Source organism: Rhinatrema bivittatum, chromosome 9 (assembly GCF_901001135.1).
Source record: "Rhinatrema bivittatum chromosome 9, aRhiBiv1.1, whole genome shotgun sequence".
Classification (NCBI taxonomy): Eukaryota; Metazoa; Chordata; class Amphibia; order Gymnophiona; family Rhinatrematidae; genus Rhinatrema; species Rhinatrema bivittatum.
In genome coordinates, this window is record NC_042623.1 from 193,549,704 (window position 1) to 193,565,889 (window position 16,186).

The 16,186-nt window shown below is 46.0% G+C and overlaps 1 protein-coding gene across 2 annotated transcripts; it reads left to right on the forward strand.

Annotated features, from left to right (window-relative positions):
* The first annotated feature begins 3,355 nt into the window (after nt 1-3,355).
* Nucleotides 3,356-14,506, forward strand: LOC115099415 (lymphotactin-like). Of its 2 annotated transcripts, none has more exons than XM_029617046.1 (3): nt 3,356-3,512; nt 9,926-10,046; nt 12,389-14,506. In XM_029617046.1, the coding sequence occupies exons 1-3, from the start codon at nt 3,452-3,454 to the stop codon at nt 12,531-12,533; spliced, it is 327 nt and encodes a 108-aa protein (XP_029472906.1). In that variant the 5' UTR covers nt 3,356-3,451; the 3' UTR covers nt 12,534-14,506. The 2 variants fall into 2 exon arrangements, with proteins under 2 accessions (XP_029472906.1, XP_029472907.1); XM_029617047.1 differs by having other exon boundaries at nt 3,377-3,512; nt 9,929-10,046.
* Nucleotides 14,507-16,186: the final 1,680 nt, after the last annotated feature.

The window sequence follows — 16,186 nt, forward strand, 5'->3', positions numbered from 1 at the left end:
GGAGCAACAGAACCAGGGTGTTCCCAGTTGTTTTTGAGGAGGTCCAAAAGAACCTGATGAATAGGGATGGAGGTTATTTCCTTGGGAGCATCCAGGAATTGTAACAGCTCCATCATTTGGTGCCTATCATCTTGCTCAGTCTGTAATTGGAAGGGAACCAATTCAGACATTTCCTTCACAAAATTTATGAAGGACAAGTTCTCTGGAGGAGAACGCTTTCTACTTTCAGTAGGAGAAGGAGGCGATGGTAAATCATCGGTATCTTGAGATGAATCGTCAGTCCAGGTGTCATAGGGATCAGCACCTGTCCCTGTAGGAACCTGAGAAGGTCAGGGCATTGGTATTCCTGAAGGTCCTGGTCTAGGATTGAAGGCATCGAGGGAAGTACTGGAGGCACCGATGAAGGCATCGAGGGCAACGATGCAGGCATCGAAGGCAATGATGGATGGATCAGTGGCGCCGATGGGCACATCGGCATCGATGGTTGAAGCATCGGAAGGACTCCCGATGGAGGAATGCGGAACGGTGTTTCCCCTCCCGATGACAGGGTAAGCGGGGAAGGCACCGGAGCCATTGGTAACCCAGGATCCATCGGTGGAAAAGTGGCTATGAGTGCTTCCATCTTCAAGAGCAGCGGTGCCAATGCTTCCAGAATGGGATCGATGGTCGGTTCCGCGACCGGCACCGATTTCGGCACTGGGGGACCTTGGAGTCTGTGCATCGCCTTATCGATGGCCTCCTGAACCATCCGGTCCAGTTCTTCATGGAGACCTGGAGCAAGCAGCCCCGGCTCCGGAAGGGAAGAAGGAGGCAGAGGCATAACTGGAGGGACCACCGTTAAAGGCGGAGTCTCGGCTCCCGATACCTGTCTGGGTGAGGGTTGCCTCGGTGACCCAGTCGCAGAAAGGCTCGGTGCCTTTTCTAGACAGGGTTTCTTCGATGGCGGCTCGGACGATGGCGAGGGCGATGATTTTCCTTCATCGGTGGTCTGAGACTTCCGGTGTCGATGCCGATGTTTCTCTCTATGATCCCCTCGGTCCTGAGGGGGAGTAGAGGTAGTCAAAGGCCGAGAAGTTGGCGACACCGGACGGTCACCGGCCGGTGGCCGATACTGGCGCAAAGTGGACGGTGACGGTTCAGACGATGTCGATGCAATGGACGGCGTCGGAGTTTGAGAATGGAAGATAAGTTCCATTTTCTCCATTCTGGCCTTGTGACCTTTTGGTGTCATTAAGGCACATTTGGTGCAAGTCAGGACATCATGCTCGCACCCGAGACACATTACACAGACTTTATGCGGGTCTGTAATGGACATGGTGCGAGTACAGTCTGGGCTCTGACGGAACCCCGAAGCCATGGCCTTTGAAAAATTTAGCCGCGGTACAGTTGACGGCCAGTAGGCCACGAGGGCCAAACTCGATGGGAATCGACCAAAAACGGGTGAAAACTTACCGGAGTACTGCGGAGTCAAAAATTCGAAGGAGGTACTCCTATGGGTATGAAAGTTTTTAGTAATTCCATGAGGAAAATTCCTGTCAGGAATCTCTGGAGCTCCTTAACCCGCGTGGCTACTGCTGCGCGGAAAAAAGAAGACTGAAGGGGGACCCCTGCTGGCTGCAGGTTTAGTGCCATGCTGGGCATGCCCAGTAGGTGCCAGTCAAAGTTCTAGAAACTTTGACAAAAGTGTTCTGTGATTGGGCTCCATCCTGTGATGTCACTCATATGTGAGGACTACCATCCTGCTTGTCCTGTGAGAAAACCGGGTTCTCCCCTTTCTGACTCCCCCTGTGGCCCTCCATTCACAGCCTCCACCAGTGCTGAACCCCCAGCTCTCCTCCAATCACCCATGCTCAACCCTCAGGGTCCCTCCTTTCTCACTCCCCTCCTCTCTCTCCCCAATGGTCCTCCATCCCTGCCATCCCCACTTTGATTTCTCCAGTGCTCCTTCAGCCCCCCCCCCCCCCCCCAGTCTTACTCTGATCCCCCCAGGTGATCCTCCAGTGGCCAAGTCTCACCAACTCTCCCTCCCCACCCCAATCGCTGGTGGTCCTGGAGTCCCAGGATGGTCATCTATCCTCCTCTCTCCCATCTCCCATCTCCACCAGCTGTTCTCCTCTTCTCCCTCTTTCTCCGGTGGCGTAAAGAAGAAGCATAAAGTAGTGACTGCTGAAGTTCTTAGTCCTCAGGGGGGGCCTCCTTCTTTCTTCCATCTTAGGGTTTAGGAGGTTAGACTGGGCCCGCATTGCTTGCTCTCCTGTGTGTGTCCTCGTGGGAGTTGAAAAGAGAATAGGCAGCACCGCCAGGAAAGAGAGTGTCACTGATGTCCCTTCCAAGCCTGGTAGGGACAAATAGAGTTGGTGTCCAGACTTGCCCAGAAAAGATCAAGCTGCCGGTGTCCTACCCAGGGAGAGGAGGAGAGAACAGCACCCCACTGACCTTTCAGCTCAACACAACACAGCACCACATTGTGACACCCCAGATGAGAACTACTGTTCTAGCATACCCAAACCTCCAAGGGTTCTCTATGTTTATTTTTAACCCGTTTGCACCCATCCATTCACCGACTTCTGATGAGCATGAATTCAGATCCCCTACGGCCTCTCACTGAGAGTTCCCCAACGGGAACACAATCAGCCTATCGCTGGCACAAATACAGATCTTTAAATTATTCTTACGGATGATGTTCCGCAAGGCCTGCCTGTAAGTATTAAATAATAAAATTGGAAGACAGTGATGAGTCCTGGGGAACACCACAAGTCAGAGGCCATTAATTAGTAAGACGATTATTCTTCAGAAGCAGAAAACAGTCTCCTGCAGCAGACATGGTCTGCTAATCACACGTTTGGTACCTGCCGTGCCATCCAGCTTTCAAAAGGGGTGAGGAGAGAAGAAACTGTTTTATTCTGTTCATTATTCGGATGGTTATATAGTATGCAACAGAGCTGGGAGAGGGAGCAGGAGATAAATGGCACTTGCCCGATGTTCTCTCGGTGAACAGTTCCATGCTATAATTACTAGAGAACATCACTACTTTATGAGATTCAGAGAAAAAATAGACGTGACGGGAGGGGAAAGGTTTTTCCTCTTCGGAGCACTTCAAGCCTACAGTGGGGTTTCTGTGGTCGCTGGTGTCCCCAGCCTGCAGAAGAGTGAAATGATAAGCGTGGCTTTTTAAAAGTGCAAAGCCGGGACCACACAGAGGCCTTGAGAGAAAGGAAGAGGGGAGGCAAATGGGGGCTGCTAAGTCTATTTTTGGACTTTTACTTTGAAAAAAAAACAATTCTCTGTGAGTTTCTCAGACTTTCCACCTTTTTCTGCGTTCCCCCCCAACTACGACACCCCACGACAGGGCGAGCCGGAAGTTAGCTGACCATTAGATATAAGCTCGCCTCAAACAGAAATTGGTTTCTTTACTTGGTCTCCTGTCAGTTGTGAGAAACATCAGTCAGCCATGAAAGTACCCATCTCGCTTCTGGTCTGTATCAGCATCTACACTGTGGGCACCATAGAAGGTAAGTCAGCACCAAAGTCATCTTAGACTGTGAGATTAACTTATAGTTTCATGGGTAGGCTGATGGGGTGGGAGGGAAACAAAAAAAATAGAGTTCCATGGAGTCCAAAGTTCGTGTACTGTATGGTAGAGATGTTACGGCTCCGGCATCTCCCTCTTACAAAGGATGGCTGAAAAGATTGGGTCAGGGATGCGGAGCCTTCAGCTCTCTAACTGCGGGGCTCACGGCACGGGCACAGGGGGAACAGAGCCTGTCGCTTCCGGAGCTGGATGCTACCGGGAGCTGGCGCGGGGAGACAGAGGCCAAAGCAGGCACTTTGAGGATGCAGGCACTGATGTGCAGGATGGCTCGAGGAACTGACACGTGCACCACCATAGCTTGTCATCTCTACGGCTGAATGAGCCGGGGCACAGGGGATACAACAGTGCCCTGCCTTGCTTGTTGACTTTCTGAATTCTGGTTGATCGGGTGCTGGTCATGTCACTTCTCTGCAGCTCATTCTTCAGTTTGTTGGTGCAAAAGGATGAGGCTAGAGCTTGGGGAGCGGGTTACAGATTACCGGCTAGATGTACTAAAGCTTTTTCCCCCATTTTGTGTCTACAGAAAAATACTTCGTTCAAATAGCCCTAGATTTCACTGTACCTCAGTCTGCTTATTTGTAACTGGACAACAGGCGAGGATGAAGATCTAAATCAGCTTCTTTCCGCTGTGATGAGGACAGTGTGTGCTCTTTTTAGTAAATCAGCGCTGTTTCAGTATTATCAGTACAGTGTGTGCCCCTTTTGTTAATCACCACCTTTTCAATATAATCGGTGCAGTATACAATCCTTTGATAAAAATCAGTAACATTTTCATTGTTAGCTGTGCAGTGGGCATTTATTTGGGAAATCAGAACATTTACCGTCTCACCAGTACAGTCCGTGCTTCTGCATCTTTTCAGTAAGACAAATATTCAGAAAAACCCCCAACAGCTAAGTTATCCAGCTAAAGTAAGCCAGATAAGTTATCATGGATATTCATCGGGTTAAATGTCTCACTGAATATCTCCAAATAAATATTGGACTTAGTCAGATAAGTTATCACGGATATTCATCGGGATAAATGTCTCGCTGAATATCTCCAAATAAATATTGGACTTAGTCAGATAAGTTATCACGGATATTCATCGGGATAAATGTCTCGCTGAATATCTCCAAATAAATATTGGACTTAGTCAGATAAGTTATCACGGATATTCATCGGGATAAATGTCTCGCTGAATATCTCCAAATAAATATTGGACTTAGATAAGTTATCACGGATATTCATCGGGATAAATGTCTCGCTGAATATCTCCAAATAAATATTGGACTTAGTCAGATAAGTTATCACGGATATTCATCGGGATAAATGTCTCGCTGAATATCTCCAAATAAATATTGGACTTAGTCAGATAAGTTATCACGGATATTCATCGGGATAAATGTCTCGCTGAATATCTTCAAATAAATATTGGACTTAGATAAGTTATCACGGATATTCATCGGGATAAATGTCTCGCTGAATATCTCCAAATAAATATTGGACTTAGTCAGATAAGTTATCACGGATATTCATCGGGATAAATGTCTCGCTGAATATCTCCAAATAAATATTGGACTTAGTCATATAAGTTATTTGGCTATCTTAGCTCCGCCCTGGAATGCCTCTGCAACTCCATTCATCCATCTCAATTGTAGCCGAATAATGTCTTATTGGGCTAAAATTTGGATGGATAGTTGCCAGAGATATTCAAAAGTCCATATTTAGCCGAATAACTTACTGCTTTTTAATGTTGGATTAGGAATGATTATGAATGTCTACACTCCATTTCAACGTATTAATAACACCGACTATGCTAAGGGGTAGATTTTTAAAACATTGTGCGCGCTACCCGGTGCGCACACATGGACGCGTGATTTTATGACATGCGCGAGCTGGCGTGCCCATGTTATAGAATACCAGGTCGGCGCACGCATGGGGGGAGGGGGGATAATTTTGCAAATATGCACACCGATGCATCGGAAGCCTTCCCCAGTTCCTTCCCAGTCCGCTCCAATTAAGGAGCGGACTGGGAGGGAACTTCCCAACCCCCTAGCCTAACCTCCCTTCCCCTAACCTGCCCTCCCCCTATCCCTATCCTAAACCTCCCCATATTCTTTATCCTACCTTTTGCTCCTGCTTCTGAGCAGGAGCAAGTTGCACGTGCCAGCACCTGTACCCGTCAAATGGCCGCTGTGCGGGGCGCCTCTAGCCCCGCTCCCCCCCCCCCCCCCCCCCCCCAGGCCGCCCCTTTCGCTAAACCCAGGACTTACACGCGTCCCAGGGATTTACGCGCGTGGCTGGGCCTTACACGCGCCGGGCCAGTTTTCAAAGGGCCCAGCCACGCGGATAAACCCCCGGGTTTTACCCACGTAAGTGACTTAAAATCCGGCCTTAATTGCCTAACTAGCTAATGATTCTGTTTAGATGGTAGATGCAATATAAATCTCCGATTTATATTGCATCTCCGATTTATGTTGCATCAGACACTAGACTGGAGTGACACATCACCACACTGCAATGATGATAGTTGAGGACCAGAGACCTAAAATATTATAATGGCCCTATTTTCAAATGGTATGCCCGGTGTTAGAGAGGTTTGCAGACTGATTTGTAGCAAGCGTGGTGAAATAGACCGCATGTTGTAGCATGCTACAGGATGTGGAGATAGAACTGTGGAAGGTTCCACACACCATGGCGATTTGGCTTCAGCTACCTTAACTCCATTAGTCATGCGGAAGGCTGCATAGCTCTGCCTCAAAGCGAGATACATCAGATGCTGGGTGAAAGTGTAAGATTTCACTTTGTGTCACATGGAAATGTCTCGCCTTTACACTGCTTTCTAAAAATACCATCGCCTGGGCTTATTCAGTGCAGCTATCCCCTGCTCCCTCTCTAACATAGAAACCTCTGCAATAACTGTTCAAGAAAATGGAGACCCAAGGATCAAATTTCTCTTGAGGTGTCCACTGTTTGCTAAGGGCAAGAAGACAATGTAAAGATGAAGCCCTCCTACACGGATAGAAGAAGAAATACTGAAGTTTAGATAGTGTGATGCCATCAGACCTTGTTAAAATTCCCTTCCAATTGGTCAGTGCTTCAGGAAGCACCCACTCTGCCTCAAAGGATTTTAACACTTGATAATGTAATGGAATCACATGATTTTAGAATACAAAACGATAGAGAAAATAAGAGGTTATGGTGGGAATTGTCAGACAGCAACAGGTGACTATGTATCACACTCCTTCAACACACAGTAGACTCTTCATTAGGCATCAGCCAACAGCAAGGGAGTTTTAGCAATGCTTAATGATAGTACAATGTGCTATAAGATTTCAGGCATGAATCCAAATAGTGCATCTGGGGTCAATGTGTGCTAAATTCCACTTAAACAGTGCTATCTCAATAATGCTGGGCTCTGACTCCTGATGGGGGTCCATCCCAGGCAGAGCAGGCCACTTGGTCAGGATTAGCAAGAGCAAGTCTATTTTAGACTGAGACGAACTCATCCCACCTAGTGGTGGGATGAGGTCATAAATAGAAATCGTGTTCTTTCTCAAGGGAACTAAGAAAAGTTGGCCTAAACGAAAACCAGTTATGGCATGTGTTGCAAATCATAAACGAAAATAGTGCTTAGGGGTATCCATTGTAAAATTGACATCATTAAAGAACTTTTGGCCATATAAGTGATGAAAATTTAAAAAAGAGGAGTTGATTTGTACACTACAGTCTCTGCTAGCTGCATTGTACAAATCAACTCCTTTTCATCACGTATAAGGTCAAAAATTCTTTAAAGAGCCCTGTAAAGAGGTTTTCTCTCTCTCTCTCTCTCTCCACACCAACAAGGAGCTGTGTAGCAAAGAAAACTTGGCCTTACATGCATCAGTGCTGGCCCGTGCTCTGCCCCTTTTCCGCCATCTTTTTCTAGGCGCTCATACCTCAATGTATGTGCGCCCTTCCCAGCTATTTAAAATTTGCGTAGCTCCTGCGCAGCCCACCTACACGCATATGTGGCCATTTTTTGCCCACGCAAGGCTTTACAAATCTACCTTTATGTATCCATTGATGTGATGCAAGACCAATCCTTGACCCACAAAGGAGAACACAGATGATGCACATGAAATCTGCAGTTGACGGCATTGTGGAATTATCATTTTTTCTCTCATTCTTTTCATTTGGGTTTCTAGTTGCTTGGCTTCCATGCTTTGGACAGCCAAGCAACTGATGTTGTCCAGTGCCATGGGCCTTCCAGCTGTTGAGGTCTGCTTTGCAGATTTTAAAGTTGTGCTTGAGGGTGATTTGAATGTGATACGTCGTCTTTCCCATAATCTATGCTCATTTTTAGGTTGGCCATAGAACAAAGCTTAGGAATTTCTAGGGTCCTTCATCTTTATAACATTGCTTGTCCACCAAAGCTGACCTTATACCACTATTTCTTCCAGACTGGAAATTTGGCACTTTTCAAGAACTTTTCAGTTGGAGAGCCTATCTTGCAATCTTATATTGCAGGTGGATCCCGGGGAGCACTGATGGAATTGCTTAAGTTGCCTGAGGCATCTGCAGTATAGGCCCTAGACAGGGCTGGATTCAGGACTCTGGCACCCATAAGCACTCTTGGCAGGAGATGAGAGACCACCAAGCACATGAGAGTGGGAGAGCAGGAGGAGAGGTCTCCTGGGGTGCCTCTGCGCAGGTCCCCCCCCCCCCCTTCTGCCTACCACCAGTCCTGTTTACCACATTTACCCTCGCCTCCTGTCATCTGCCCAGTCTATGGCAGCCATGGAAAGACATTGCCGTGGGGCCTGTGAGCAGGGGCATTGCTCACAGACCTTGAAGTGACCCTTCTCGCCCTTACTAAGGAAACCTGTGCAAGGAGGGGGGCCACTGCAAGGCCTGTGGGTGTACACCATGGAAGTAGGACTCATGCTAACTTCCTTCCATTACTGCCACCGGCCAGGGTGAAGGAGCAGAGGGGATGGGAGGGACATGGCACTTTCTGCTTCTTCCCTTACTCTGTCCATAGCTGAGTCTCAAGTCCTGGGATCACAGACAGCTGCAGGCAGAACTTTGTCTGTCTGTACCTCCCCTCCTGTTTTTTTCCCCACATGTTGCCTGTTGACCCAGGAGGGGAGGGAGTGAAGCTGAAGCAGACAATACAGAGCAGAAAAAATTGTTCTGTTCCCTTCTCCAGCCCCTCCTCTCCTGTTCTCTGTAGGCTGCCTGAAGGGGAAGGGGTGGAGCAGTATAAGGCCAATTCCAGATGGCACTTTCAACATCTGGTGCTTGAGGCAACTGCCTATATTGCCTAAGCATAAATCTAGGTCTGCCTCCAGGATTCACATCAGTATCCTAGTGTGGACAGTACTACTGTATGGTAAATCTGTATGGTAGATCTGATGATGGAGTCTTCCAAAGCAAGTGCTTGCCTTGGCAATGGATTGTATTATATATTTGCCAATTTTGACAAGTGTTAAAAAGAATGCTTATGAGATAACAGAATTGGTCCATTACATTAAGCTGAGCTCTTTTAATGAAAATTTTAGACTTGACATAGGTCTGAGATGGATCTGACCAGCACATGACCCCGTTTTATTCAGGCTGATGGTCATCCTGAAGTTTCTAGATGCCTGAGTGAACCGGTCTCTAATGACCTGGATGTCCTCCAATAAATGGGCTACTAGTGCATAGTCATCCATAAGCTACAAGTGCATAGCCATCCATAAACAACTCGCTGACCACTGATTCCATCAGCTTAGAAGAAGCCTGCAGATGTGTCAGGTTGAACAACCCTTCATCTGAGCATGACCAGATGTAAACTCCAGATCTATTTCCTGGAAGGTCAGATTTGGACTTAATCAGCTCAGGGAGATTGTTCCAGTATAGTGGGCCGGCCATTCCATATATTCTCTCATGGGACTCGCTTGGACATTCCTGCTTAAAAGAGGGGACATCAAGCAAGTTCGGAGGAGTGAAGCAAGCGAGTGGGGAGGGGGGGGGGTGATAGTTTTTTAATGGAGAAATGAAACAGCATGGGGCCAGGCCATTGAGAGCTTTAAAAATAAGAATAAGGATCTTAAACCTCAACCTCCAATTTACTGGTAGCCCATGAGGGCTTGCTAAAACAGGTGTAATATGATCATGCAAAGGGAAAGCAGACGCTAAGCAGGCAGTGGCATGCTGAGCTACTTCTAAAGCCCTCCTAGAAGCCTGAGGGAGACCCAAATCTAAAGTATTATGTCGGGCTCAACGCCTGGGTAACTGCAAGAAACGGGCATCAAGTTACGCATTGTAATATCGCCCACGAGCAACGCAAAGCTCCCTTCATTTACAGGTTTTCTTTTGGCTTCCTTCAGCAGGTCCCGGAGGTCACCAGGTGAAAAAGCAAAGCTGCACAGAGATCAAGTCAAATAAGCCGCTGAAAGTGGCACGGATCAAGAATTTTCTACAACAGGAGACCCCAATACCAGCTGTGATGTGAGTAATTGCTCCCCTTCCGGTCCTTTGTTTCCTCTTAAAAAAAGGAAGGGAGGGGCCCAAACCTATCTAGTGAAGTAGATATTCTTTAAATACATGTTCAGATTTTTCAAGAGTCCCCCCCCCCCCCCCAATGGCTCCCAGGCCTAACTCCTCCTTTCCATGATGGTTTGCATTTGGCCAGGAGGAGGCAGCGCGAGAGAGGCCACAGTTTTGCACACCTCACGCTATCAGCAAACGATAAACAGAGCCTGCAGCAGGAAGGCCAGGAAGCACTGGGGACCGGAGAAAGGGCAGTTTAGGCCCCCAGCAAGGGTCCCTGAGCCTGCTGTGTTCCTTCTGTTAGGCAGCTACGGAGAGAAGCAAAACGCGGCAGTGCCAGGAAGGGCTTTGCTGACACACCATCTCCGTGTTATATAATGCCCGGGCCCATGTAACTCCTGGACTCCGAGCGCTCTGATCCTGGGATTCTGCTTCTAAAGCAGTAACCTAAGCTGAAACGTAATGTTGGAACCAGAGTGACGTTGCCACATTGTGAAGCAGATCTTAGAGCAGCAGGATGTCCTTGTCCCTTTGTGGCTTCCAGGGATAGGCCACCCGTGCAGTGCCACATAGCCCCCATGTGTGCGTGGCTATCAGCGTCATCACTGTAACGCCAAACTGGGCCCCTGAACAGGAAAGTTGCCGCTAATGTTGTAAGGTGGCTACAAATAGTCACAGAAATCAGATTTTTGCCATTTTCCATAGATGTTATGGTGATTTAATGCTGAATGTTTTACATGATTTTACACCCTATTTTATTTCTTTTCTGTGATTTTTTTCTCACACAATTCCTGATTTATTTATTTATTTATTTATTTATTTTAAGTTTTTCTATACCGGCATTCGCGATAAATATCGCATCATGTCGGTTTACAATTAACAAGTGGATAGGGAACAAAGTCAAAAAATAACATTTAGTAATAAATAATAATAATAATAGTAGTAAAAAAACATAAAACAAGAGAAGGCTAAGGAATGCAGTTACAATAAAACAAGGGAATAAAATAACTTGGATCGGAGAAAAGAAGCAGGGGTTTAAATAGAAAGAACATATATGCCAGTCAATGTGCTTATAGCATTGATGAATTGCCCTTATGAGGTAGGGATGTTAATTACCATGATTAAGGCAAAGTCTGGGCGACTGGTTGATAATGGAATAGGTTCAGTTTAGTTCAGGAAAAGCTTTCATGAATTTTTTTTTTTTTTTAATGAGATTTTTCTAACTTTTATTCTGTGGAAGCAGTCGGCCACATCCTAGCCTGAAGATGGAGAGGTGCTTCAAGAGTATATAGCAACCACTGAATGCGCTCTAAGACTGGCAGAGAAAGATGATTTTTTTTATCACTGTATTGAGACATGCCAGGCTGTGCCTTGTTACACAACTGTCACTCTTAGTTGGTAAATGTCAACCCTCAGCCTCCAGTGCACAGTCCCTGAGGCATGTGATTACTGCATGTGTTCTGCACTATGTATATTTTACCACAGTCTTTTCTAGTACATGAGTGTTCTGGATATTGATGACCATACTGTGGCTGAAGATTGGTATAGTGCCCTGTAGTGGTGAAAGTGGCTTCTGTAGATGTGAATCGGTTATTTACTCTTTCGGATAGTAGAAAGACTAGGGGGCACTCCATGAAGTTAGCATGGGGCACATTTAAAACTAATCGGAGAAAGTTCTTTTTTACTCAACGCACAATTAAACTCTGGAATTTGTTGCCAGAGGATGTGGTTAGTGCAGTTAGTATAGCTGTGTTTAAAAAAGGATTGGATAAGTTCTTGGAGGAGAAGTCCATTACCTGCTATTAAGTTCATTTAGAGAATAGCCACTGCCATTAGCAATGGTAACATGGAATAGACTTAGTTTTTGGGTACTTGCCAGGTTCTTATGGCCTGGATTGGCCACTGTTGGAAACAGGATGCTGGGCTTGATGGACCCTTGGTCTGACCCAGTATGGCATGTTCTTATGTTCTTATGTTCTATATACTGTATCATGCTTCCTAGCAGCTCCACAGATTAACACGATGCATGCACTTAACTTTTTAGAAAGATGACGAGCAGCTCTCTCAGTGTCGACACAATACTGTCGGTATAGAATTGCCACTGAAACCAAGATAACTGGACAACCTGAGCCAGTCCTGGTTTTGTCCCATGGCATCTATACAAGACTTGTAATTTCAAACTGTCATAGCTGACCTGGGTCATGGAACATCTACACCACAGGCAGCATCACTTCCTGCAAGAATTATGATTGAATTCCTAGTGACCTTTTTTTTTTTTCTCGTCTTTTTTCTCTTTCCAGGTTCATCACAAAGAAAGGCATAATGATCTGCGTGAACCCCGAGTTGTTTTGGGTGCAGAATGCTATAAAAACCTTAAACGCCAGGAGACGGCCACAGAAGGTCACGCAAAAATGGAGCAAAACTTCATCCAGGAAAAAGTTATGATCAGCCTTCATCACCCACTCCCCCAATGGAAAAGGACATCCTGAAACCACATGGAATAAATCCATTCCTTCTCCTTCCTTTAAAGACTTTGTCTCACACGTATTTTGTTTTTGTAATGAATGTGAATCCCAATTCTATTATCGCCAGTAGTGTCCAATCAAGGTCTGACTCTGGTGGCCATTATCCTATGAGGTATGGCTACGTGATTCTCATTCTAGCTTTTAAATGTTTTAAGATCATCTCATCTTTTAATTATACAGCAGTATAGTTTATAGGAGTGTACCATCCCAGGTGCCCTCTTATATTCTTCCCATCTGCTGTGCTTTGTCACTTCATTTGGCCATGGTGCCGTTATGTTTTTGTGTACAGCCATTCCATACATACTTCCTTGTGCACTGCCTACCAGTTAACATGTTATTTTATTGCCACACATATGAAGATCTTGTGTTTACTGTGCTTAATGCTCTCTCACATCATGCATAAGTAAACAGTACTCTGTCTACGATGGTCACAAATGGTATATATTGCCAGGATATGATGCCATGTGACAAAACAGGAGGTCAAAAACTTACTTTGAGATGTCAGTTAAAACCACCTTGGTACTCATGTTATTTTAGGACCAATATTCTCATTCTGCCATTTTCTCACACACACACATTTACATGTGTGCTTGGAAGAGTTTTCAGTACCTAGTAGGAAGTGTTCTATTGGTTGGTTGTCATAAGTACCGGCTTTCATGGACCTTTCTAGGAGTATGTGCCTATCATGAATTTCTCTCTGAGAACTCACAGGCAGCATCTTACCTCCAGAATCTTATCAAAGAACTTGTTTCTGAGTAGGAAAATGAGACAGAGACTAAGAGATTTGGGAATTAGTGGTGGGGAGAAGTCATAAACGAGGGTACGGATTCCACGGCCCTCCGTTGTAGCAGCACTGAGCTTCTACTCTCAAATGTCCGGTAAACTTCAGCAGTGGTGGTGCTCGCCAGAGTCTTCAAAATTTGAAATGGCCTCTTTCTTAACTCTGCTGCTTCCTCTTTCAGTCTTATTTCCAAGTCTCCTTAACATATTCTATTTCTACTAGTTTTTACCTGTTTTAAATAAGTATTATGCCAGCTCCCCATTTTTAAAAAATCTCTTTCCCCCTTTCCACTTTTCAGTAGCGAATGCTGTACTCATGCTTTACACATATTAGTGTGACGCCTACACATGATTCTCATGAAGATCTCCTCTCCAGCTCTCCAAGCTATGTTCATGCTTTACGTGTACTAGTGCGGCACTCGCATGGGGTTCTGATGAAGGGTTCTGTATCGATGAAATGAAAAAGATTCAAAAAACATAATGTGTTTTTACTTTTACTTTCTAAGTTAGTGCCAACTAAATTATCAACATTTCTTCCTGGTACTGCACCTATAATAAGCCCGCACAGTTCTGCCCCTTATAGTTTTCAGATCTTCTGATAATGCCGAAGATCAAAAGAACGATTGTCACCTATGCATGTGCTGTGGATAAAGGATGTTTTCTGCTTTTCTGACCTCTCCATCCTGCTTAGGGTTACCATCTCACTCCAGATCAATTGAACAGGATGACCCCATCGCTATATGCATGAAGTTGTAGTTCAGATCTTCCCAATTGATTTGCATAAGAAATTCAGAACTGAAACTCTTATGCATGCAAATGGGGCAAAACCAGGACTCAATCAACTTGTTTGTTTGATCTGGGGTGAGGTTGAAACCCTTATCTTGAGGCATTCTTGTATTTGCTGTGTAGATTTCAAATGGTAGAAGCAAGGACTGCAAATACCACAATGCATGGGGACTGGCCAAAAGTTTCTTTCCTTGAACTGGGTGATGTGGCACTCTGATATTCCTTGGGCCTATTTCACTTCCATCTCAACACAGAAAAACTATTATTATACAAGTTTGTTTAAATCAGCCATGTAACCTACTGTCCTAGTCTGAAGAAAGTCTCCTATAAGCTACATTCTGCCCAAAGTGGAATGTCTCTATCAGCCAGAGCAATCCAACATCTCTGCACCTGTTATTATAATATTTATAAATAAATAAAATAATAATAAATAAAATAATACTGTCTTGGTTGAAAGAAGCTATTTTAGCCAAAAGATCTTCATTCAAAAATTGGAAGAAGGATCCAACAGAAGAAAATAGGATAAAGCATAAACGTTGGCAAATTAAATGTAAGACATTGATAAGACAAGCTAAGAGAGAATTTGAAAAGAAGTTGGCTGTAGAGGCAAAAACTCACAGTAAAAACTTTTAAAAATATATCTGAAGCAGAAAGCCTGTGAGGGAGTCAGTTGGACCATTAGATGATCGAGGGGTTAAAGGGGCACTTAGAGAAGATAAGACCATCGCAGAAAGATTAAATGATTTCTTTGCTTCGGTGTTTACTGATGTTGGGGAGGTACCCGTAATGGAGAAGGTTTTCATGGGTAATGATTCAGATGGACTGAATCAAATCACAGTGAACCTAGAAGATGTGGTAGACCGGCTTGACAAACTGAAGAGTAGTAAATCACCTGGACCGGATGGTATACACCCCAGAGTTCTGAAGGAACTAAAAAATGAAATTTCAGACCTATTAGTAAAAATTTGTAACCTATCATTAAAATCATCCATTGTACCTGAAGACTGGAGGATAGCAAATGTAACCCCAATATTTAAAAAGGGCTCCAGTGGCGATCCGGGAAACTACAGACTGGTTAGACTGACTTCAGTGCCAGGAAAAATAGTGGAAAGTGTTCTAAACATCAAAATCACAGAATATAAGAACATAAGAAAATGCCATACTGGGTCAGGCCAAGGGTCCATCAAGCCCAGCATCCTGTTTCCAACAGTGGCCAATCCAGGCCATAAGAACCTGGCAAGTACCCAAAAACTAAGTCTATTCCATGTTACCATTGCTAATGGCAGTGGCTATTCTCTATGGGGTAGATTTTCAGACCGCGCGAATAGGCGTACTTTTGCTGGTGCATCAGGCGCAAGCAAAAGTATGCGAGATTTTAGTAGATACGCGCGTAGCCGCGCGTATCCGCTAAAATCCTGGATCGGCGCGCGCAAGGCTATCAATTCTGTATAGCCGGCACGTGCCGAGCCGCGCAGCCTACCCCCGTTCCCTCCGAGGCCGTTCCGAAATCGGAGCGGCCTCGGAGAGAATCCTCTAACGCCCTCCCCTCCCCTTCCCCTCCCTTCCTCTATCTAACCCACCCGCCCAGCCCTGTCTAAACCCCCTCCTTACCTTTGTCGGGGGATTTACGCCTCCCAGAGGGAGGCGTAAATCCCCGCGCGCCAGCAGGCCGCTAGCGCGCCGGGACGCGACCTGGGGGCGGGTCCAGAGGGCGCGGCCACGCCCCCGGACCGCCCCGGGCCATAACCATGCCCCCAGGCCCACCCCCAAAACGCTGCCGACACGCCCCCTAAACGCAGCGCGGCTCGGGCCCGCCCCCGACACGCCCCCGACACACACCCCTCGCCAAACCCCGGGACTTACGCGAGTCCCGGGGTCTGCGCGCGCCGGTAGGCCTATTGCACATAGGCGCACTGGCGCGCAGGGCCCTGCTCGCCTAAATCCGCCCGGATTTGGGCGGATTTAGGTGAGCAGGGCTCTTAAAATCCGCCCCTAAGTGAACTTAAT